The 26,553-nt window shown below is 42.3% G+C and overlaps 1 protein-coding gene across 6 annotated transcripts in view; it reads right to left on the bottom strand.

The window, feature by feature from the left end:
* The window catches only part of OPCML (opioid binding protein/cell adhesion molecule like), a 1,088,088-nt gene that overhangs the window by 497,402 nt on the left and 564,133 nt on the right, over positions 1–26,553 (bottom strand). For 4 of the 6 annotated variants that reach the window (XM_032356988.1, XM_032356985.1, XM_032356987.1 and 1 more), the window contains exon 1: positions 23,636–24,300. In XM_032356988.1, coding sequence (XP_032212879.1) covers positions 23,636–23,802 — 167 coding nt within the window. In that variant the 5' untranslated portion in view covers positions 23,803–24,300. The other 2 variants (XM_032356989.1, XM_032356986.1) reach the window with 2 other exon arrangements.

Below are 26,553 nucleotides of genomic sequence, written 5' to 3' on the forward strand. Positions count from 1 at the left end.
GAGCCTCAGATTAGACACTGAGGTTGTTTTACTGACTATAGACTCTGGAGAAGAGCCCCCCCAGTGCATAGAGAATGTACCCCCTCCCCCAATAATCAGGTCCAAGCAACCATAACAAATCCATCATCTGTGGCCAGAAAGGCTGGCTCCTGACTGTCGATGTGGAGTTAATTAGACAAATATCGTACGCTGAAGTCCAATTGATTATTAAGACACCATAACGAGGATTTAACATCACGGCGTGTACTGGAAACACTGTATTATACCTTGAACGTGCCTGCTCACCCTCAGAAACTGCGTAGAGTCATCAACTGACAATTAGCATTCAGTAGCAGCAATGGCCTGTTTTTATCTCTGCTGATTTAATAAGACAGTTATTGTTCTCCCTGTTAATTAATATCTATCGATTAAAGTTTAAGTCTGGGCATCAGGCATATATGTTCTTGGTTAACTATAGGTAGTCAGCATGTTCCCCTGTTGAGCCAGACTTGTGCCTTCTTATCTATGACCTAAACTAGTCTTTCTGCCTCCTGGAGGACAGCGGGGAGCAGGGGCTTAGCCACCCACACAGTGCAGCGTGTGGACGGAGCTGCTGCCTGGGAATCTGGGGAAGAAAACTCCACAGAACAGCATTCTGAGGTCCTCTGAGATACGAGTCTAGAAGCTGTGAATTTTCAGAGCATACCTGGGGCTAGGTTAGCCACAAACCTTCTGCAGGGTCTCAATGAAGAGCTTACGACTCCTTCTGAGGATTAGTCCACTTTTCTTACTAATGCAGAGGAACAATTGCTACACGCTGTCGTGTCAGTCAAGGGTTTTTGTGGTGGTGGCGGCAATGGGTAATGGGCTTCATGGCCTACTCAGAGGGCTCAAAACTCCCCTACCTTGACCCTGAAATGAGATCAATGAGAGTTTAGATTCAATGGTTCTTCACGTGTCAAACAAGCTTTGATTCTCTGGTACTCCATGACTGTTGAGAGACATTCCTCCAGCTCTATCTCCATCCCTCTGTGGAGTGGGCATTCGTGTTGTTGTTTCGATGTTTTCCTATGTTATGAGGGTGGTTCTATACCACCGGTCTTCAAAACAATCTCGCAAGAAGGTAAAAGCCCAACCTAATCTTTACTTTAGCAATTTAATTAAATGAATAAAATTTTCTTTTACCTTTCCTCTAATGCTACTTTTAACATTCATTTTTAAACTGCTTTGCATCTTTTTTTTTTTTTTAGTATTCTCTTTATTGAGATATAACGTTTAAAAAGTGATGTGCATAGAGGCACTGATCTTAAGAGACAGCTCAATGATTTTGTAACATACACACTTGTGTATTATAGACCATTCGCAGATGAAAATCTAGAGCATTCCCACCACGCTCCAAATTTTTCTCATGCCAGTTTTAGGCATTAAGTCTCAAAACTCTTCCCATCCCCACTTGAAATAACTATACTGATTTCCACCATCATTGATTTGTTTTGCCTGTTCTTGAACTTCATAAAATTGGAATCACACAGTGTGTACACCTTGGTGTCTGAGAAACATTCATTTATAAAAATAAAAATAAGTATATCAAAGTCAGGGATCTTTGATTTATTTTTTCAAGTCCATTAACTCCAATAATGCAATCCTGTTTTCTAATATGTTTAGCTGAAGTTTTTGGCCTTTCTTAAATTCCCAAGAACCAAGACATTCTTTTTTATGATTCTGCAATCACCACCAATCTTACAAGTGGATTCGTAGGAGAAAATTTAAACCACAAAGATAACAGAATGTCTATTGCACATCCTCCTTCTCAATTTGGATTTGCCAACATAAAGTGCCAGAGGTGAAAAAAAATGTCATCTTTGTCATTTATCCATCTTATGAAATCGGGGAGTTGGGAATAGGAAATTTGATGATGACATCTTGAATTGACTGGTGCCTTATCTTTGGGTCTTGTTGCCAATTAACTACAGGGGGATATTCAGACTGAATTAGGCGTAGGAGCCTACTGTGTATAGATTTTGATAAAACAGACAATAGACAGAACTTGGTATACATAAAACGTAGCCAGACTCAATATATTAGCTGCCATCAGAGCAGACCATCAAACCCAGAAGTAGACAGTGTTTGGGAATGCAAGCAAGTAGGTAGTAATTTGGGCCTTAAGCTTTGAGCCAAGACTTAATTCCAAGTGTGAGGTCTGTGATAAGAGACCAGAAGGTAAAAGAAAAGCCTCAGTGCTGGAGGGACTAATTGACTTAGCAGGCAACCAGGACAGGGACCAACAAGAAAATGGGCATATTCTAAGACAGTGGTTCTCAAAATGTGGTCTTTGGACAAGTAGCATCAACAACACCAGAAAAGCAAATTCTCAGAGTTTTCCCTAGATGTACTAAATCAGGAACTTGGGATTGAGATCCAGAAATCTATTTAACAAACTCTCCAGGTGATCCTGGTACTGGCTACAATTTGGGCACCAGAGGTCTAAAAAGGAAGAAAACCAAGGTGCTGAGAAGAGCCTGTTTCTTAGGCAGCAATGTCAGAGATAGGCTAGAATGTGGCAAACAGTGCTTAGTCCCAGGGAAATAAGCCTCCTCAAGGTCCATCTCTCTCCAGTAGAAAGGTTGGTTCTGGGTGAAGCCACTGCTGGAGAGAACTGAAGAACAAACGCATGTGTACCTTTTGGGGGGACATGATGACTTACCATATCATGCCGAACTGCTTACACCTACCTTTCCCACCTCAAACACATAAGCTTTTGAAAACTGAAGACCATGCTTGTTCATGTCCACCCACAGTGCCTAACCAAAGGCTTGGACCATATAGGAGTTCAAAAAACATTTGAAAGAATGAAAGAATGGATAAAGGGGAAGTAAAAAGCAGAGCTTGTGTATTGCAGGAATCCATGACAGCAAGGGGATCGGTGGCTGCCAGGGGCCTAGGCAGAAGGGGGAGCAGGTGTGACTGGCACTGGGTCTGAGGTCTATTTCTTGTGCGACAAAAACGTTCTGGAATTAGAAAGTGGTAATGGTAGCACAACCTTGGGAATATACTAAAAACTACTGAATTGTACGCTTTTAAAGGGTGAATTTTATGATATGTGAATTATATCTCAATAAAAATAATTACATTTTTTTTTTTAAACAGCCGAATGTGTGAATATCAAGCAAGGCATTTTGGAAAAAGCATTTCATAAGCCAAAAGCTATTCTGGGACAACATCGGCAGTCTTATGTAATGCAACTTCAGACAAAACTGCAAGTACAAAATCAGACTAGAACATCCCTAGACCACCCCCTCCCCTTATGCAGGTTTCACTGAACCAGTTCATCAATGGCAGCCAGACTCCAAGGAGGTTTGTAGCAAGCTGTACCACAGTGATTATGGTTTCTAAGTCAATTTCCAAATATGGTTACCCTAATAGCAGCTTAAGAAACAGCACAAAACCAAAAACAGTAATGGGAGAAGTAGGTTCTAGAAGTACAACCTTATCACCCAGAATCCTTATCTGTAAACCGAAGAGAAAAACAATGTCAAATCACTCCCCCAGGGAGTCGGAAGAACACCAACGGAATGACTCCTGGGAAAAAGAGTTCCGTTAATTCTGAAACATAAACAACCAAAGTTGTTGTTTGGCAGGAGATCTAGAAAAAGCGCACACACACACAAAAGAGCATAACCTAAGAAAGGATGCTATCCCTTTGCTCAGCGCTCTTGGATTCTGGCGCTGGTGGAGAAGGAGGTGGAGGGTTTCTCTGGGCCCTCTCCCAAAGCCTGAAGAAGCCGAGCGTGCAGACAGCTTCCTGAGTATAGACAGGCAGTCAGCGCCCCAGCCAGAGCTACAGCCAGCTTTCTGGGCCTTCCTGGGATACGAGCTCCTTTTATGAGCCTCCTTGTTATTACCACCTATTTCTTTTTATGCTACTGCCAAAATACCACCATTAATCTTTCCCACTCCCTGAAGGCAAAACACGGGTAATTGGATTTATCTGGTTTTAGAATTTGTTAGGTTCCGTTACAAAATAAATAAATAACTGACCTCAAAAGAGAGGGGGAGCTGGCCCCAGCGTGCGCTGTCATGTCACCGGCCCTGGCCAGCAGGAGGCTGGCATTGCCCATCCTCATTAATCTCAGCTATCTCCTCCCTGCACCTTCTCCCTCCTGTCCTCCAGCTCCTCTCTGGTGTGCCCAGTGTGATTTAAGAAGTATACTACTCTGACCCCTTCGGTTCCAGAAGCTTCCCACTGTGCTCTGTTTTCCCTGAGGCTTCCTATCCGCCAACTTAATTGTCTCTCCAATCCTTTACTCCCCACACCACCTCCTTCTACCATGGCTGCTTCCCCACCTGATTATTGTGTGGGGGGCTGCTTACAACTTTCTTTCATGGGCCGTGAATATTCCTGTTTCTCATGTTCCTTTTGCCTTTTGTTTTCTTAAACGTGTATTGATCCAGACTTCATGGGGGACCATATAAAGTGAGCTACCTTCAGTGTTTTCTTTTTTATCAGGTTGGACTACCACCACAGGAATCAGATGAGGCAAGTACTTTTTTGGTTTGTTCCTTCAACCCACATGTATTAAATTCTGCACAAAGCACATGCGCAGGCCATAGCCTACCATTCTCTGAGAATTCTGACCACTCCTTCCCCTACCGTCCCCCCATCCACATCAGTAAGCCACGTGTATATCACAGAGCCTGAGTACATTGCTATTTGCCAACCCAACAGCAACTGCCCACCAACTTGCTGATGGGACCAGCCTCCCATTGTAGAGGCTGAAAATCCAAAATGCCTATGTCCCAAGCCCTCTCTTTTAACTAGAGCCTAGACATGTAACACAGTCCTGCAAATGACACCACAGGGAAATCTGCTGAGTGGCAGCTTCTGGAAAATGTGTTGAAAAGAAACGCCCACAAGCCCTTAATGACTATTTATAGACTTTCTTGGATAAGAAATATGATGCCTGGAACTGCGGCCAGCCATACTCTGGTCATAAAAGGCAATGACCTCAGTGCTCAACCCTGGAACTTCCTCCCTCCAGCATCCTTATTGAGTGAGATTATAAATATTGCCACTATTTACAGCAATTTTACTGTTATGTTTTATTACTTGGAGATAACAATATCCAATCTGGAACATGATTTTTCCTCCCTCTGGCCCTCACATGGTTGGACTAGGGATGCATACTCAACCCAAGCTGAGGCAGTCAATTTTATCTCCTGGAAATGTGACACTGGGAAAGAGAGATTCTAGACAATCAGTAGAGACTAGCTTAAAATGAGAACCCATGAACTGAGAAGATGTAGGATGACCATCTCACAGCCTGTGGAAGAGAAAACTGATAGATTAAGGGATAAAGAAAACAGATGTGTGGGAAAAGCAACACTACAAGACCAAGTGACCAAATGGAAAGAGGCAGATGACAGAGTGGCCCTTTATTCAGAAGCCAATGTCTTTACCTCTTGTGTGTTCCATGGTCCTTACAACACAGTGTACTCCTTGTTTAAATAATTGGAGTGGGTTTTTCTTTTTCTCCCCCCGCCCATATTTATTTATTTATTTATTTGACAGACAGAGCTCACAAGCAGGCAGAGAGGCAGGCAGAGAGAGAGGGGGAAGCAGGCTCCCTGCTGAGCAGAGAGCCCATTGTGGAGCTTGATCCCAGGACCCTAAGATCATGACCTAAGCCAAAGGCAGAGGCTTTAACCTACTGAGCCACCCAGGCGCCCCTAGAGTGGGTTTTTATAAGTTTTACCAACAAGACTATGGCAAAAAATTATGCTGTACCCAGAACCATAGATACAGAGATGAATGAGAAATTTCACCTGCCTTGATGGAAATGGAAGACACAGATGAATATCATTGAGAAACTTGACATATTATGATTACCATTACAGATACAGATGTAATGGGAGAGTGAGAAGATGGCTCGTTTATCCCCCCCCTTGCATGCTGTGCCGGGAACACTAAGGTGAGATGCAATACTTCCAAAGAACAGTGCACAGAACTAGCTTTGGTTGCATGAGGTTTATATTCTTCAATATATGTCTCAGCATTTTTAATTCTGTATGTCTAAAGCTGGGCACATGACTAATGTATTCTAAAATAAAACTTTTTGGGTCACTATGATGCCTAACCAGGCTTAGAAAACCTGGAAACCACTGAGATAAGGGTATTAAGGAAAATCAGGAAAGAATGACATAGGAAGTACCATTTAGGTGCCTAAAAGATGAGTAAGACCTGCTATATGTAAAAGAGGTTGGAAATGAACTTTTCAGGAAGTGAAAGGGCAGATTGCAAATCATTATGTAAATAAAAGTTGCTTATGTTTATTACATTGCCATTTTGGTATGGTCACAGAAATAGAAATATCTGATTACTCCTACTTACACAAAGAGTAAAAGATGCTATTTACTTGCCTCTTGTCTAGCAGACATTATTAACATGTTCTGTTTGCGGAGTATTGTAGGAGGTATTTGAGACAACCAAATTGAAATCCTATTCCTGTCCTCAAGGTACTAACATACAATTGAAGAAAAAAGAAATGTGTTGTGTGTGTGTGTGTGTGAGAGAGAGAGAGAGAGAGAGACGAGAGAGAGAGGTGGGGGGAAGATAATGAACAAATAATTTGATTGCCGAAGAGTCTGCTATACCTATAAATACTGGTTCGTGGAGTTATAGTTCAGTCTGCTCTCTTCTTGCTTGCACGGTTTCTGAAGAAAAGTCTGATGTAACTCATCCTCACTCTACTACAAATAATGTCTCTCCCTGCCACACCCCCAGCCTGGCTTCTTTCAAGAATCATTTATTTGCCTTTGGATTTCCTCAGATTGAATATAATATGTCTAGGTGTCGTTTTTTGTTTTTGTTTTTGTGGAGTTTTTTTTGTTTGTTTTTTTGTTTTTTGTTTGTTTTTTTATTTATCCTTTCTGGTGTCTTCTAAGGTTCCTGGATCTGTGGTTTGATGCCTGACATTAATCTTGAAAAATTCTCAGTCATTATTGTTTCAAATATTTCTTCTGTACCTTTCTTTTCCTTCTGATATTCACGTTACATGTATGTGATATGTTTGTAATTTTTCCCACAGTTCTTGAATATTCTGTTTTGTGTGGGTTTCCCCCCAGTCTTTTTTCTCTTTGCCTTTTCAGTTTAGACAGTTTCTAATGACATTATCTTCAAGCTTACTGATTCTTTCCTCAGCCATGCTCCATCTACTAATGAGCCCTTCAAAGGCATTCTTCATTTCTGTAACAATTTTTATCACATTTCATTTTTATTCTCTCTCAGAATTTCCATTTCTTAGCTTACATTACCCATCTGTTCTTTCATGTTTTCCATTTTTTTCCAATAGAGTCCTTACCATATTAATCATAGTTATTTTAAAGTTTCTGGTCTGATAATTCCAACATTCCTGCCATATCTGAGTCTGATTCTGATGATTGCACCTTCTTTTCAACTGTTCTTTGTCTTAAGCTATAGGACCCTGGGTTTGGGTATTCCCTGCCCCCAGGAGTTTAGGCTACAGCAAATCCCAATGTAGTGAGGTTCTGATAAACTAGTTTCCTTGAGGGCAGGCTTCTGTTAAAGAGAATAGAAGGTAAAGGTTCTTCATATACTTCAAAATGGTTATCTCCTTCTGCCATTTCTTCCATTTTCACCCACAGAACTGCTATGGCCTCTGGAAGAAAAGCTCACAGAAATGTGAGGGCCCTTCCATAAGACTCAGCCACCTAGAATTTCTTCAAGGTAGTCCACACTCAATCTCCTGCATTTAGTTAATTACTTTTTATGTGTTCCTAGGAGAATCTGACTCAGTGCATTCAGTTCAGAATAAGCTATGATTCTCTGCATTTACCTGTCTCTAGTTTTAAGGGTGTGGTTTATTCTGTGGCCTCAATTCTCTGGTGAACCTAAGTGAAGCGCTATTGATTTTCAGTTTGTTCACCTTTCCTTTTCTTGTGAGGATGGAAATGATGGTGCCCAACCTCTGTGTTCTACCAGAAACTTTAGGTCTCAGGCAATGACTCTCTTATCATTCTTTACTACTCAGTCTCTTACTATCTGCTCCAGCACCTCTTTACTACTCTTAGAACATGCTGAACACATGCTTGCCATGGACCCTCTGTCTTTGCTTTCCTTTTCTCTGGAATCCTATCCCCTGGCCTGGCTCACTTCTGCACCTTGATCAGTTTTTTCCTCAAATGTTACATCAAACAAGAAGCTCCTGACCCGAAATAGAGCTACCTATTTCAATTAGTTTATTTTACTTTATTATTCTTCAGGTCATACATTTTTATTAACATTATATTCTATTTTAATGTGTTTATCATGTGTCTAACTTCCCTAGAATGTAAGCTCTATAATGGGAGAATATACTCTTTTGTTAATCATTGTAACCCCACCCTAAAAAAGAGTACATGGCATGGACTGTTCAATAAATACTTGTTAAATGAATGGATGGACAAACACATCATCATCCTTGGCCTAGGAGAAGATATATGAATGACCAATATGAAAACACTTAGAAAGATACTGAATGTCATTAATCCCTCTGAAATGCAAATTAAAATTTTACAATGGTACACTATTCCATACACACACTAAAATGGCTGAAAATAAAAATTTCAAAAACCTGCAATGCCAAATTTCGATACTGTGGAACAGCTGGAGCCCCCACACATTACTGGTGGGAATATAAATTGGTATAATAGCTTTGGAAAAATTGACTGGCTGTTTCCTCAGTCATTAAACCTATGTGATCATATGACTCAATAATTCTATCCATAGGTATTTCTTAAGAAAAATAAAAATATATTTCCTCATAAAGACTTCTATTTAAATATTCATTGTACTTTAATTCATAAGAACCAGAAACCATATCAACACGGAAACAGGGAAAAAATTGTGGTGTATCCATACAGTGGAATACTATAGAACAATCAAAGGGAATGAACTGTAAGCAATAACATGTATGAAGATCAGATACATTATACTGAGAAAAAGAAGTCAGATATAAAAAGAGTACTATATAATGTAGTATCATCTAATGTATAAGAATTCTAAAAACAGACAAAATTAATGTATGGTGTCTGGAAACAGATGTCTGTCCAGGGCTGGAGGAATTGATTTCAAATGGCATGGAAGGAGATGACAGCAAGAAGGCAGACTAGGAGCCTCAAGTCCCTATTTTCCAAAGAAAATTGAGTAAACAACCTGGAAAATGAATATAATGGACTATTTAGGGGCTCTGAAAATCAATCGAAGATCTACAGCAACAAAGCAAGTGACCAATTTTAAAAATCTATTATTTTGATAAGAAATTTCATGGTGTTTTTGGTTGCCCTTGTTCCACCCATTAGTAATGCAGTGCAGCTTGAGAGAAGAATGGCCTGGACCTCTGTCCAAACTAAACTCAAAATTAACAGAACAAAGGAAATAATGGATATTAGAGATCAGTGAAATAGAGAATAGAAAAACAACATGTAAAATCAACAAAACCAAAAGTTAGTTGCTTGAGAGAGGTGCCTGACTGACTCAGTTGGTAGAGCATGTAATTTGATTGTGGGATTGTGAGCTCGAGCTTTACGTTGAGCATAGTGATTACTTCAAAAAGTTAGCTATTTTAAAAGATTAACAAAATTGGGACACCTGGCTTGCTCAGTCAGCTAAGCATCTGACTTTTGATTCTGTCTCAGGTCATGATCTCACTCAGTGTTGTGGGATCAAGTCCTGCATCAGGCTCCATACTCAGCACGGAATCTGCTTGAGATGCTCCGTCTCCCTTTCCCTGTGACCCTCCCCCCTGCCTCTGTGTTCTCTATCTCTCTCAAATAAATAAAATCTTTAAAAAGAAAAAATAATATAAACAAGCATTTATCTAGATTGACTAAGAAGAAAAAATACTCAAATAATCAAAATCAAAAATAAAGTAAGGAATAGTAAACCAATTTTACAGATGTAAAAGGATTATTGTAAGAAAGTACTATAAATAACACTACATCAACATATTAAATAATCTAAACAAAATAAGCATTCTTAGAAACACACAACATACTATAATGGAATTCTGAAGAAACAGAAAATCTGAACAGATAGATAATTATGAGGAGATTGAATCAGTAATCAAAAATCTCCCTGAAAGCCCAATACCAGACAGATTCGCCTGAATTCTACCAAGCATTTAAAGAGTTAATAACAGTCATCCCCAAACTTTTCCAAAAATTTAAGAGGAAGAAACAATCCCATACTCATTCTATGAGGCCAACATTATCCTAATACCAAAGTCAAACAAAAACACTGTAAGACAAGAAAGCTACAGACCAATATTTCTTATTGTCATTGATGCAAAAATGCCGAACAATATACTAGCAATTCCACAGTATACTGAAAGTATACTGAAAGACTGAAAGACTGTATACCATAACCAAGTGGAATTATTTTCCTGGAATGCAAGAATGGTTCAACCTATGAAAACCAATATAATACACCATATTAGCAGAATTAAGTGTAAGGAAAGATCACCTCATTAATGCAGAAAAAGTATCTGACAAAATTCAACAGTCTTTCATGGTAAAAAAATCAACAAAGAATGGAGCAAACTCCATAAACATAATAAAGCCCATAAATGAAATACCCACAGCTAACATCATACTAAATGATGAAAAACTGAATATTTTCCTCCAATACCAGAAACAAGGCAAGGATACCTGCTTCTTTACAATACAGTACTAGAAGTTCTAGCCAAGTCAATTAGGCAAGAAAAATATCTAAAGGCCATCCAAATTGGAAAGGAAGAAGTAAAATTATCTTTGTAGATGACATAATCTTATATGCAGAAATTCCTAAAGATCCCGTAAAAATCTGTTAGAACTAATAAATGAATTCAGTAAAAAATCACAAGATACAAAATCAACACATAAAAATTAGCTGTGTTTTCTATGTACTAATAATGAACAATACAAAATGAAAATTAAATAACAACTCCAGTTATAATAATACAAAAAAATAAAATACTTAGGAAAAATTTCACCAAGGAGGTGGAAGACATGTACACCAAAAAATTTCAAAATATTTCTGAAAGAAATTAAACAAGATAAGAATTGATGGAAAAATATCCTACATTTATTGATTGGCCATAAATATAAAAATAAATATAATATTTTAAGACATCAATACTACTTTAAGCTATCTACAGATTCAATGTAATCCCTATTAATATTCCAGTGTGGTTGGTGTTTTGTTTTGCTTTTTTTTTTTTGTTCAGCAGACATAGAAAAATTCATCCTATAATACATATGAAATCTCAGGGGATCCCAAATAAGCAACAGCAATCTTGAAAAGAGCAAAGTTGAGGTCTCATATTTCCCAATTTCAAAACTTACTACAAAGCTACAATAATCAAAACAGTGTGTTTTGCATACTGGCATAATGAAATAGAATGCTCAGAAACAAACCTTGCATAATTTTCAAATGATTTTCAACATAACTGTTTTCAACATAACTTCTCCCACTCAATGGGGAAAAATAGTCTTTTCAAGAAATGATGGTGAGAAAATTGCATATCCACATGCAAAAAATTTAATTTGTATTCTTAGCTCATATCATATACAAAAATTAACTCGAAATGGACTAAAACCCTAAATGTAAGACCTAAATCTATGAAACTCTTAAGGAAAACATGCAGGAAAAGCTTCATGACATTGTATTTGGCAGTGATTTCTTGGTTATGACACCAAAAATACAAGCAACAAAGGAAAACAACAGTACTTCAAAGTTAAAAACATTTTTATCAAAAGACACTATCAATGAAGTAAAAAGAAAATCCACAGATGGGAGAGAACATATGAAAATTACATATATAGTAAAGAATTAATATCCAGAATAAAGAATTCCTATATCTCAACAACAAAAAAAATGAACAACCACCTGCTTAAAAATGGGGCAATAAAGTTGAAGTCTCTTCAAAGAAGATATAAAATGGCCAATAAGCAAATCAGCATCACTAATCCATAGGAAAATGCAAATCAAAACCACCATAAAATAGCACTTCATTTATCCATTAAAATGGTTATTTTAAAAAAATAGCAAATAAATATTGGCTAGGATGTAGATAAATTGGAATATTTATGCACTGCTGGAAGGAATGTAAAATGGTGAGGTCATTATGGAAAATGGTACAGTGGTTCCTCAAAAACTGAGCAGAATTACCATATCATCCATTTCTGGGTATATACAATTCTACTTCTGGGTATATACTAAATGAATTGAAAACAAGGATTTGAATAGGTATTTATACACCCATGTTCATGTTCATAGCAGAATTATTCACAATAGTCAAGAGGTGGAAGCAACCCAAGTGTCCAGCAGCAAATAAATGGGTAAACAAAATGTGATATACACATGCAATAGAATATTATTTGGCGCTAAGAAGAAAAGAAATCCTGACACATGCTACAACACTGATGAATTTTTAAGACATTATGCTAAGTGAAACAGGCCACTTACAAAATGACAAATACTGCATGATACCACTTACATGAGGTCCCTAGGGTAATAAAATTCATAGAGACAGAAAGTGGAATTGTGGTTTCCAGAGGCTGCAGGAAGTAGGGGATGGAGAGTTCCTGTTTAATGGGTACGGAGCTTCAGTTTGGAAAGGTGGGAAAGTTCTGGAGATGGATGGTGGTGATTGTTACACATAACGTGAACATATTTGATGTCACAGGACTGTATACTTAAAAATAGTTAATAGTCGCCTGTCAAATGACTGAATCTTGATTTGGCTTTATTAAGTCTGATCTCATGGTAGTAAGATCGAGCCCCACACTGGGCTCCATGTTGGGGATGGAGCCTGCTTAAGATTCTCTTTCTCCTTCTCTCTCTGCCCCCTCCCCATCACCCAGCTGTCATGCATACACACACACTCTGTCTCTCTCTCTCAAAAAAGGAAAAAAAAAAAAAAAAGTCAAAAAGGTAAATTTCATATTACATACATTTTACTGTAATAAAAAAAGAGGGCATTGAAGGTGATACAAATGTCCTGTACCATTTGGAATGGTGGTTATGTGAGTGAATACAAATGTCCAAGTTGGTTTGAGTGGACACTTTTATATGATGCATTTTAAGCAAATGCTCTTCCCCTTCTCCCTTCTTCTCCTTGTCTTTTCCTCCCCCACTTCCTGATCTGTGGGCCCTTCATCTTCTTCTTTTTTTTTTTTTTAATTTTATTCATTTATTTGACAGAGAGAAATCACAAGTAGATGGAGAGGCAGGCAGAGAGAGATAGAGGGAAGCAGGCTCCCTGCTGAGCAGAAAGCCCAATGCGGGACTCGATCCCAGGACCCTGAGATCATGACCTGAGCCGAAGGCAGCGGCTTAACCCACTGAGCCACCCAGGCGCCCCCCTTCATCTTCTAATACATTCACTGGATATAAGTGTTTAAAGAGGAAAGTCAAGGATTAATTCAACTTTGTAATATTCACACCGCCTAGTGTAGTGCTTGGCATATAGTGGTTTAGAAAAGCTTCTTTTTTAAGTTGTTAATTCAGCAATTTATTTTTTAATGCAATGCTACTGTTTATTGTGAACTTACTATATGTTAGTCTTTAAGTTCTTATTAACTTGATGCTACGTATTCCTCCCCCAAAACCCAAAGAAGTGGCTATAAAATCCCTTTATTTATTTATTATATTTTTTAAATTTTTTTTTAAGATTTTATTTATTTATTTGACAGAGAGAGATCACAAGTAGGCAGAGAGGCAGGCAGAGAGAGAGGAAGGGAAGCAGGCTCCCTGCTGAGCAGAGAGCCCGATGCGGGACTCGATCCCAGCACCCTGAGATCATGACCTGAGCCGAAGGCAGCGGCTTAACCCACTGAGCCACCCAGGCGCCCATAAAATCCCTTTTTTTTTTAAATCATGAAACTGAATCTTAGTCCAACCATATAGAGCCAACACGTATCAGAGCTGGGATTAGAAATTAGATTTTTTGACTTTAAAGTCTGTGTTTCCTAATCTCTTAACAGGAGTTATGCTTTACCTTATATTTCACTAAATGTCCACTGATGAGCCAATTGTAAACAGAGTGTATAATCAAGAACATCCTGTAAACTGGTCCTGCCCCACAGGTATGGCAGGATATGGGCTCCTGAGACATATTCATGGATGTCACAGGAAGAATTTATCACAGAAACAGCTGCACTTCAAATGGCCAAGGAAATGGGTTCATAAATCCCTTCTTTCAAAAGTGCTTCCTGCAATTTTAGGAGATTACTCACATTGGCATTTCCGTTCCCTAAAGTTTGCCGATATACTTTCAGAATGTGACATCATTTCTTTTGTAACCTTGATAAAAAGGGAGGAGGGAGGCTCACCTCCCTTGCAACTGATCGGAATTTCCTGCCAGTGGCTTTAAGAATATTGTGAAATTCGTGAATACAGCAATTATAACAAGCAGGAGGAGACAGGACAAGTTAAATACCAACTATCTAGGGAGAGATCATTATCTCCACTAGGATTCAAATGTCAGAATCTCTGGTTGTAATTTCAGTGACTTCCCAATTACCTCAAAACGGGTGAGAACATCTTCATTAGAAAAAGTAGAAATGCGCGCACGTGTGTGTGTGCACGCGTGTGTGCCTGTGTTTGTGAGGGTGGAAAGAGAGACCAAAAGGATAGAAACAAAGGGCAGTATTTGTCTTTTCAACAACATGGAGCAACTACTACATGTTAGGTATTGTCCCGGACACTGGGGATACAAAGACCAAGGGTAGATATTAATGTATTTAACAGAAGACATGGAAGAAGCAATAAAAACAACATGGGAGGAGGAAAATTTTCAGAGCTGGCCTAGAAAACACAGCAAAGAACAAAGATGAATACCATTGTTTCCTGCTCTTCCTTACACAGTGTCTTATACCAGGTATCTCAATGTGAGCGCGACCACTCCAATAAAACACTGGACTGACTGAATTCTCTGTGTCACCGATGGTGGCTCTGCCTTTTATCCATCATGGGAAGCTCCAAACAGTGACTGGGAGACCCTGTGTTGGGATGGCATCAATCACAACCCATTCCAGTCAAAGTAGACAAAAATCTGATACAGCAATCTATATATCTGAGGATAAATGGTTTAAGTGCACAGGAGCAAGTGTGTGGCTTGGCCTAGACCTCACATACTACCTGCACTGAAGGGATCTCCAAAATGGACATTTGGTGGCAGGCAAACAGTCAGCATTGGAAAGTTCGTGAAACCCTAGCTTCCCTAGGTTTCCCTAGGTTTTGTAGGAAACCTAGGAGTCAAGGGTGGACCTGGTCTTTTAGAGAAGACGTCCTGGGAAGGCAAGGTGGGACTCTTGGGACTCAATCACCCAGAGCCTAGGGTGGGTCCCACACAGAGTAATGAGACATGGACTAAAAAAAGTCAGTGACAAGAATGGGATTGACCACTGGGTGACAGGTGGGAAGCAAGGTTCAGAAAGAACTGAGTCTTAGCAGCAAGTGAGAATCTGAGCACTACACGACTCTTTGTCTTGATTTAGCATGGGCGCTGGACCCCTGTGTGTCTGGTCCTATGACCTAGACACAGGGGAAGGAGACATTCACACACTGGAAATTGTGGGACACGGTAATTCTTGTTGAACGCTTTCTTCCTTTTTTTCTCGAACTTTGACTACCAGGTAATCCCACACTTTCCCCTCCTCTTAGCTCTGTGTCTTCCTTCAACTCTTAGCTGACACCTTGAGAAAATCTCTGTTCTCTTCTCTCCATTTTTGTCTTTCATTTCCTTTATCTATCTTCCCTTCTTCATCTATATTTATAAAAAAAAATCCAATCATCAGAGAAGTGGCAAATGTATACATGTACTTGAATCCAATAAAATGAAAGCTATATGTCTTAAAATTGAATTTTGGCACAACAGAAACAAGACAAACTCCAAAACTTTTGAAAGTATTCAGAAATATCTTTGAGAGAATGTTTCCATATTATTTTCCTCTTGCTATGCCTACTTTTCTTCAGCATTGGCATTCATGATAAATAGAAAATTATCATATTCATTTTTCTCTTGCTTTTGTGTAATCACTTCTTCTACAACAACGGGGCTCCCTGTTATTCTTCATTGCTAGCGTGTCGCATTTTGGATAATTATGAGTTAAATTATCTTCTGTAGGCTAGCCAGAAAACTTAACAACCACTTAGAACATTCTTTGTTCCTATATGCAGTGGAAACTTGGTTAATCGAAATGCCATACATTTTCAGACCCACTGAAAATGTTTAATATTCAAACTAATTTTTAAGCATTTTATTGATCAGCACTTTATGGGAAGCCAGGTCAAGTCCTTCAGCGTCTCTTTGATTTAAGCAAAATGTGCGGTCTCCAGGGAAGAGGAGGCCAAAAGGGGTCACATGATTTCCTCCAGGGTATGAATCAGAGGCAAGGTGAGTTACAAAGCTTGTGGTTCTGTTTTCACAGCCGAATGGTTTAAACTAAAATACCAATATAAGGACGTCAGGAGATTGTGCAATGATATATATTTTAGGGTTTAAAAAATAAACTTCCCTTTATTCTATACTTAACATTCAGATCTCTCATTTCCTTACAGTTCTCAAGGAAGCACTCTGGCATCAGTGGGCTCTTGTCAAGAAATCTAACTGCCTACCTGGTCTTAGTTTGCTGGGTTCAAGGAGATCCTGGCATACTCTGGGAGGTCATGTGGTATGGGGGCATGTGGGAAGGTACAAAGCGTAGGACAGGTTCAAGTGAAGAGCACCTGTGATGGGCTGAACAGGACCCCTGGACCCTGCCGGCGTCTGTCACCCTGGGCACTGTTGGCAGCATGCATCACGATCAGCCACAGACGACAGAGCCACCTTTACTCACATGCAGGTGGGGGCAGGTAAGCAGCAGAAGCAAAGAGGACACTAATGGAGATCAGCTCAGCTACAGCCCTCAATTGCAGTGGAGATTTCCTGACCTTTCATCAGGTGTAGGTCTGGGGCACAGAAAGGGGGCTTTTGCTTTTTCTGCTGGCTTTGGAAGCTCTCTCTGTTCTCTGTGCCCAGGCGGTGGCAGGGGTTGGGAGGAGAGGGTCCTATAAAACTGAGAAGAAGAAAACGGTCTTCCTGGAGCAAATCCAGACATCTGATAACCACATAACCAAAGGTAAGTGACTTAACTGTTCTAATACTCTATCTCCGAGGCTGTTATTTAGGGATAATAATATTCTGAAAATCACATGAAACAATAATTGGCTTGGCCTCTGACACACACGTAATCATGGATAATTGAGGTGTGTTTGTTTTAAAGTCTCCCCGCCTTACCACTTTTATGAAAGGGTCCTGTGGTGTGATCCTGCAGGGAGAGTGACTTAAGGCTCAAACATGTCCATCTCTAACCTTCTCCTCCAAGGAAATGACACACAGATCGAGGGCAGGGTAACTGCTGAGCTGCAGAGACATTACAACTTCAATTTTCACATCTTAAAAAAGATACACCAGGGTACAAAGAGCTGCAGAAGGTGTCATTTACTGGGAGGTGGGAAAGGACTGATAATGCAGGCTCTCCCCCAATGGCCCAGCCCGTGCCAGCTCAGCTAGTCCCAGCATCGGCTGCAGGGAATAGCATCTTCCTGAAGGGAAAATAATAAACAAACAAAGGAATCTGAAATGATCTGCTGCTGTCTTTCCTGGATTAAAAAAAAAAAAAAATCAAGAAAGGTTAACACTTGGTTCCTAAGTTAATAGACATGCAAATTTCTACCAGCCCTGAAGATGTCTTGGGCCATAATTCCTCTTATCCTATGACTGTGAAGGACTGCTTCCTGCTAATAAGTAATTTTTAAAGTCCTCCCTTGGGAAGGTCAAATAAGACCTATTTGGCTCCTCCTCTTTCTGCATCCCACTGCTGGACCCCATCAGATCTGTAACACACACGGACCAGCGCTGCTGTCCTCCCTGGGGCCCTCAGAACCAGCCACATAGTAAGCATGAGAAGCAGGCCCAGGACAGTCCCTTTTCAGAAGCTGGAAAGAAAGAACAACAGGGCTTACAATGAATCCAAACTTAAACCCTACTTAAAGGCCAAAAAAACAGAAAGAAAGAAAGAAAGAAAGAAAGAAAGAAGAAAGAAAGAAAGAAAGAAAGAAAGAAAGAAAGAAAGAAAGAAGAAAGAAAGAAGATGCTTATGACAAGAGGGGCTGAATTTTCCAAAGCAATTCAGAAACCCACAGGGCATATGTCATGAATGCTTTAAAATTTCCTTCTCCTTCCCTGGCATGTGGTACCTGGCGTATGTGTTGGGGGAGGCAGATGTATTCCAACTAATCAGTGATGTCAGAGGGAGCTAGGGTCCAGGCAGTCCTGCTCTGTCAGCCTGCTGGATCCTGCAGCCTCGTCCTAGTGCTCACAAACCAACTCCCTCACCGCACCCCACCCCACCCCCACCATCTCCCCCTCTTGCCTCCTTGCTCCCTGTATCTCCATGTCTACACAGGGCGGATCTCCACAGAGACAACTTCATGTCTAAATATACTACTCTGTTGGCTGTGAAGAACGTTCCTCTCAATCCTCCTCCCTTGCTCAGTATCTTGCCCTCAGGGATAGTCGCGCTTTTTGCAGAGTTTCAGATCAGACTGTGACCCACTGGGGGATTCAACTGTCCCTTCTGGCAAGGGATTTAGGTAGAATCCAAAAGTCCCTCAGGCCTCCAAGATCTCTAACCAACTGCTGTGTCTGAGTGTCCCGGCGTCGCGGTTCGGAAGAGAATGGAACTTTTTAGTATCAGCACTTTGTTGCTATAGAGGTAATAATACATGATAAGAGAATGAGTCCTGTTAAAAAGGATTAAAACTCTCAACTGATACTTATTTTTTAATCCTTTGTGTCCATCACAATGTCTGTACTCGATACCTAAGACAGGTCTCCTAACCTCCAGGAGCTCCCCATCTAACCAGACCCACACCTAAATGCTAGGTCTGTGGTGTGTATCTGCTGGACAGAGATACTTAGCAAGTGTTTACTGGAACTCAGTGAGGGTCATTCTGGGCCTCAAGGAGAAAGCAGGATACTGGGGAAGTGGGAAGAAATTAGCACATTTTTGAAGGTGTGTATGGGGTGAGGGAGGGAAGGGAGAAAAGCGGAGCGCATAAACCTGGAAAAGACTGAGAATATTATGGGCTGTTATTAAGGAATCCCTCGCAGTACCAGTGACAACTTGCATGTACACGTTGCTTAGTAGTTAGAATAAGGCCATATACTTCATCAGTATACTTCATATTCATCATATGGCTGATATATGAAGTATATCAGCCATATACTTCAGCTGATATCCTAGACAGAGCAGATATTGGTTCTAGGTGTACACAGTTGGACCAAAGTGCACAAAGCACCACTCATGTAGTTACTGAGTGGTAGAATAAGAATCAAATCCAGGCCCCTGAACCCATGCCCTTTCTAGAGCACAAGGCAGCCTGTGTGTGGTCAGGGTCACATGCAGGAGGCCCTTAAGGGAAGTTAGGGTCATTGGCGACCCGCTAACTTGGATGCTCTGGGGGCAGGACAGGGCTTTAGAGAAGTGGTTCTTGGCTCCAGTTCCACAATAGAAATACTGGAAGAAATTTTCTTTTTGTCTCACAAGCCCACCCCGATGCCTAACTCCAGAGAATTTGATTTCATTGGTCTGGGAGGCTGGCAGTACAAGTTTTTTAAAGCATCCTGGCAACTCCAGTGTGCAGCCTGGGTCAGCATCGTGGTGTGAGGGGTCCCTTACAGGCACATACTTGCTTCCATGTCCTTTTATGTCTTCCTCTCCCCAGACCAAGAGTGAAGACTCTGCCCTTCCCTGTGACCTTATTCAGCATAGGCAGCTTAGATACTGCAATGGGCAAAAGTGTTTCTAATAACCTAGTGCCTGTTCTGAATTTTCAAATTTTCACAAACAGAGAAGCTTCTGAGGGTGAGTGCAAAATAGAGAAAAACGTTGTCCTTGGGAGCTTGACTGACCCAGTTGCTGGGGAAAATCCCGCGTCTCAGATTATTCCTTGGCAGTAGTTAACCCTCAAATACTTGGTTCCAACTGGATTAGCGCAGAACTCCAAATGAAAATGCAGGGACATTGCAGAAAAAGAGTTATTAAGCATAATCCCAGATCAGCAAGCCTGGATGAGCAAAACTGATTATCCTGCCATGTATTATATATAAATAAATACATAAAAACAGTATGCCAGTGGGAACTTTTCCCATTTAGTGGACCATTCCCTTACAGTAACAAGCCCTACCCCCATCTTATAGCAGCTCTTCACAACATTCATGTATACAGAGGACGTGGTTCCACTGAGTACCTAAAGCAAATTTAGAGGAGACTGAGGCCCAGGAAGAAAGCATACCTGGCTATCATTCGTGCAACAGAAATAGCTTAATAAGACCCAACTGACTACAGTGAGCATCCTGGGCTCCTTTCCTGATTCAGACATAGAACTTCTAGATACTTGTCATATCTAATCTAATGGAAAGGCACAGAACATTTTTAACCCAACAGCAGATAATTGTAATGAAATGATTCTGGCCAAGAGGGCCCATTTGTAATAATGAATTCAAATCAGATTCATAGAAGCTATAATTCAGCCACAGTGAACACCACCTTCATTTCCCATATCATCTCTCTTCCAAGAAGGCAAAATTACTCAATATTCAAATAATTATTTTTACTTTTCAAGTAGCCCTGTGAAGTAGTTATGAGGAAGATAATATTGCCTCACTTATATAAAATGAGTTTTATCTACGTTTGAAACTTCAGTGTCATCTTCGGCACATCACTTCCTAACGTCCCTCAATGCAATCAAGACCTATCAAACAAAACTGATATCTCCAAGGAAAGACATCATCCTTCTCTAAGCCGTGCAATTTCTCCTTGGAAAATTCAAATGAGGGACCCGCTTCCTGTGTTCCTCTGCTTTACTACTAGGTCTCTGACCTCCTTTGTGACTTCAGGCAAGATTTAGAAACAGATGTGAGAGATTTTGATCCAAGGTAACCACATTCGGAAAGACTCTGTGGCTCACGGGCCTGGGAAGCATTCATTGTTTTCAAGACATCCTGCACATTTGTTGCATTCAGAACACTGAATTTCCAAACACTGTATTCCCAAGGGAACATCTTTAAGGAGACGGAAGTGTGACCATACTTAGAATCACAGTCTTTCAAAAACAAAATACAACACAGCATAAAACATGATACATTTATCTGGGGTTGATGCTAAGGATTTCCTGAGACTGGAAGCCAGGACTCTCCCTCAGAGCAATGACAAATAAGTTTTTCATTGACATGGGCACACAGCTGTTAGCCAATAAAACAAAGGTACATGCAAAACTAGAGAGAGGTTGGGACCCTCAGAAAGCTGCAGGAGATTGTGATGCTGTTTTAAGAAACATTGTGAGAGGAGTGAAATCCAAACCTTAAAAAAATCAGGAATTAATAAGAATTAAATGACAAAGCCAAAAAAAAGGGGGGGGGGGATGAATTATAGGCAAAAGCATGTAAAATGGAATCACCTGATAAGAATGAAGACTAAAGTAATGAGAGAAGAACACAAGAGGAAAAAAGGAAGAGAATATAAAGAGATTAAAATGTGGACAATGTGCTGAATCTCTCTATTTCAGAGTAAATTATATGGAGGAGGAGAGACAAAATCAACACAAGCCATGTTTACTTTTAAAAAATAAAAGCATGCAATCAGGTAAAAGATAACAGTTATACTCGCACGTGTAAGGTTTTTTTTTTTTTTTCCTCACAAAGCACAAAAAGCAACTATTCAGCTTTTCCCGTTTTTATTCCCATTCCCATTACCAAGCCCAGCTGCTGAACATTTGAATTGAAGATCATGAAACCAGGCCAGCAGCTAATAAAAAAAAAGGCAGAGCCAAGTTGGCCCTCTGCTGGTGGAATCATCTTACGGCATCCCGGAAAGCAGAAAGGGGGAGTTTCCTAAGTTTCTGCTTTAACTTTCAGGGTCAGGAATGGGACAAAAGATTTGGAAGGTTTAGCAAGGAGGCCTTATTCGGTGCTGGGCCTCTTTGCCCCAGTAATAGATTCAAAGATTAAAGACAGCTGCGTGGCAGCATCAACAGCCCCTCACGCCTGCTAACATTTACCAACATTTCTTCTGTGAGCCCCTGTCGCAGCCTGGGTACCACTCCTATCTTTGAGCTCACAGCTCTGCTGCCAGTGAGCATCCCACAAGTCAGTTCTCAGGGAGTAGGCTCCAGAAACTTCTCGAGGCAAGGAAATAGCCATAATGCACTCTAGTCTGGGACAGGCTGAGGAGGGCCCACAGGGCTGGAAGGGTTTTCCCTCCTGCAGTCAGGGAAGGGAGTCTGTCCCCAGCACCCCTTTATCTCTCTTCATCTGGGGCCCCCCCAAACACCAGCAGACAGACCTGTGAAACCTGTTCTCTTCCTCAAAAGAAGATGCAGCTAAGAATCTCCCAAAGTGGCAAGAATCCAACCTTAGCCTGGAGCTTAGGAAAGTATAACCAGTGTCCCAAGAGGCCTTTCTTTCCTTCCTGGGGGCACAGCTAGTCCAGATACAGAGAGAGCTTTACCAGAGCAGCCAGAGGAACAGGAAGGAAGCCCCATTCTCAACTGTTCCTTGGAGAAGTCAGGCCTTTTGGCTGCAGAATCTGGGACAGCATGTTTTATTTTCAACATAACCATCAAAGTCATAGACAGGGCAAACGCATTCAGCCTGTGTACACTGTGAGCCAGAGTTAAGCTGGGACGTCCCTGAATCTGTCTCCTAGGACCAGAACTGCCTCATTAAAGGGATAAAAGATGATATCTGCTGAGCTGGTGGAAAGTGGTGGCTGCATTTTTATTAAAGTCTCTGCTGCAGCGGGCCCAGTCCCCAAAGGTTCATATTCCAAGAATCTCCACCCCTCTGCCTGGAGCATGTAACTGATTCTCTGTAACTCATTAAGGTAAAACAAAAAGCTTTCTATTGTGCTTTTCGCACAGGAGTGATGTCGTTGCATAAAAGCTACATGTTTCCTCTCTTTGGCCTGAGCCTGCCAAGATAAAACTGCCCTCATAATTTATAATAGGGGTCCCAGGAGCACCACACACGGTTGACATGGATGGCTGAGTCTTGAGCAGACTCATAAACGACCATGGCCCAGCACTGACAATTCCAGAGCCTGACATTTTAAGTATGTCTCTGGAGGAGGAAGCCACCCCATCCAGAAGACCATCTTGCCTAATCACATACCTTCTGGCCTGTGAGAGAACCAGCAAAGCGCTCAGTGATCTCAGGCTAAACCCCAGTACTGCAATTACAGGGCGCTCTGTTCTCATCTTGATGCCAGGGCAAAAGTGAATCTAGCCATGCCATGGCCTCATGGATGCATGGAGTCCCAAGCATGGACCTCAGGGTCCTACATCAGATCCTGGACCAGAAAAGCCGGAGCAAATGACAAACCTCTCCAGGAAAATGGGTGTTTGCAGCCACAGTCCGCAAGTGGGCAACTCTCGGGCCTGCAGAAAGGCCCTTCGCATGCCCCACTCCCCCACCCAAGCGTTCTGCTCTCTCTCTTCTGCTTTCTTGCTGGCCCTTAACCCACGTCCTCACATCCGAGGGGCTCAGTCCCCCGCTGAAGTACAGCTCCCTACCTGAGGGTGGCGCTCTCCCCCTGCCGGACCGTCACGTTGTCCATAGCTTTGGGGAAGGTGGCATCTCCGCTGCGCACGGGCACTCCTGTGGGTACAAGGAACAGCAGCCTGAGAGACACGACCACGAGGCACTTCCAGGGCAGGAACAGGTACCCACAGACCCCCATCCTCGACAGCCACAACTTCCCAGAACTCCGGCAGCGGCGCGGTCCTCGTCCCCCGCCCCGCACACCAGCGGGTCTCGGGTTGTGGTGTGGGGAGACGGGAAAGGGATGGAGCAAGCCAGAAGCAGGGGGAAGGAGGAGAAAAGAGTCCAGGCTCTCCGGAGCCTAATGATTCTTCCTCAAATCCTGCCTCAGCTTTCCAGCCTAGCAGAACCAGATGCCCCCTCCTGCATCCAAAAAGAGCTTTCTTGACGCTCCCCTGGGGAGGGGGGAAGCAGCCGGGAAGGGAGAGGAAGAAGGAAGGTGCAGGGATGAAGGTCACAGATTGCTCTTTCTCTGCCTCTCTCTTCAAGATGCTACTTTAAGATTCAGTTGGGCACGTTCTGCAGAGTCTGGCATCAAAAGTTTATAACCCAAAGAAGCAAGGCAAGTGTCTCTGACATAAAGGAGATGTCCTAAAAGGCTGCTGCTTCAAGGAGAGGAGAAAATGTTTTATTAGCTCACACACATGTACAGATGTATTTATAGACCAGCCCGAGTCTCGAATCTGGAACCCAAAGGCGGCCAAAAGTTCCAGCGCGGGGACGTGGCCGTCACAGCCCGAGGATCCGTTGGTGCCGTGGGCGTCCTCCACCGCAGCCCGGGCGGCGACTGATGGCCAGCCCGGCCCGCGTCGCCAGCCCGCGGAACGCCGCCCGGCGCAGGCTGCGGGCGCACGGGGAGCTGGCGGACGGCGCCCCCGCCTCCTCCGGGGACGCGGCACGGGACGCGGGGACGCGCGGACGCCACGCTCAGCGGCCGCCCCCGGCCTCCGCGCCGCCTTCCTCCCGGGAGCGGCCCCGACGCGCGCGGGCCCCGACCGCCGGGGTTGTCATGGCAGCAGCTCCATCACTGACCGCCACTTTCTCCGGGGCTAGCTGCGAAAGAGCGGGCGGACTGCGCGCTCATCCCGGCGGGCGGGCGCAGGGAGCGGGCGCCCACCTTAACCCCTGCCTCGCCGCGCCGCGCCCACACGGGCTGTGCCGCTGCGCGGGGGTGAGGCGGGCGCTGCAGCTGGCTCCACTCTCCCCTAGACACCCGAGCCAGCGGAGAGGATGCCGCGCCCCTCCTGGTCGCTCCCCCTGCAAGAGGCGGGTGGAGGAGGGAGGAGAGTGGGGGAAGAGGGAGTTAGGGATGGGGTGGGGGTGAGCAGCAAATGGAAAAGTGACACTCGCACCTTTCCTCCCCTTGCCCAAACAGAAGTTGCCAGACCCTGAACATCATTTCCCCGGAGGTAGTTAAACCGGTGTGTGCAGGGTCACCACTCTGCCGCCCTTTGCCACCCGGCCAAGCTACAGTCTTAGGGCAGGGTTCCCCGGAGCTTTTGTAAAAAGATGAAGTATGCTTTCTGCTCAGATGACCCACCTCAGAGCTACTCATGGCTCTAGACTTGCTCGCTCGCTCTCTCCCAAACTGGCAAATCTGAATTTCTTCTTACTGCACAACATACAGAATAGTCCCCAACCTACTCCATGTTCCAGTATCTAACTGTAAAAAAGCAAGAGATGGGAAAACACACGGAGAGCCTAAAGAGTAGTTGAGGTTGATTTTCAGAAACTCCATCTATAGCTTTATGATCACAGGAATTGGCCCCACAATGGTATTGGGAGGATAGGGCATCGGGGAATAGGGTATTCTTAAAAGCCAGCCTATCAGTTTCTTTGGGGGCTTAGATTAATTTCTTTCAGTTCTTAACCAGAGAGCTCAGGATTTCCTTGGGCCTGTCTTAGGTTTTTCTCCTGTTCCTTCCAGCAGAAGCCATCTCATAGCTTCTAAGAAACGTAGCTTATCCCCTATATCATAATTTAATGGTTGCTATGTACATTTTCTTTTCTGTATTCTTTCTCAGATCCTTTTATTAAATTAGGCAGGGCTTTGAACAATGGAATTTAATTCAAAATAAGCTTGAAATTCTTGTTCATTACTTTAGCTGTTTAAGAATACAAAGGCATCCTACCTGCTCTCCATTATGGGCGACTGAGCACTTACGTATACTGCCCCATCTTCCCTTGTCAAATGGGAGCCCACATACATTTTTAGGTCTAAAGTTTTTAATGAAAGCATCACACCTCAGGAAGAAAGAATACTGGTCACTAGTCATGCTATGTATGCTTTATCTCTTTTAACATAGTGAAAAACACATATCGGCTCCTTTCCAGAAAAGAGATATTAATAAAGACAGGCATTGGGCAGAACATTCATCCTGAGCTCTTGGGCTACAAGGGTAGAAGGAGAAAAGATGTCTGGAAGAGAGATTCAGCCCTCAGAGAGCAGCCAAATCACTTTTTTTGGAACCACCTGCCAGTTTTAATGACACACATCTTTCCTTAAGTTTGAGTGTACCTGGGTTTTTTGTATACACATGTACCTAATCCTCTAAACTCTGAGATGCTCTTATCCATTATCATCAGACTGGAAATGCTTTTTTTAGTGCTTTAGCCTGACTGAAGCTGAGAATGTGAAGCTGTGCTTATGATTTTCTTCAGCTACAGAGTTTGTTTCTTGAACATTGGGGGTTGGTGGCATGGGGTTGGGTCAGTCCGCCATAGGAGTGACACAGCTCTTGCCACTTGGTTGTAGTGGGCTCAGGTGACATTCTCTCCTCATATATCTGTCGGTTTGGTCCTAGTGCTCCTCAGGAGATGCAAATGGAGCACTTGCTAAATGCTAACTCAGTCTGTGAAGGATTTCTTGAAATGGGACAAATTACTGGGG

The sequence above is a fragment of the Mustela erminea genome, chromosome 9 (assembly GCF_009829155.1).
Source record: "Mustela erminea isolate mMusErm1 chromosome 9, mMusErm1.Pri, whole genome shotgun sequence".
Taxonomy (NCBI): Eukaryota; Metazoa; Chordata; class Mammalia; order Carnivora; family Mustelidae; genus Mustela; species Mustela erminea.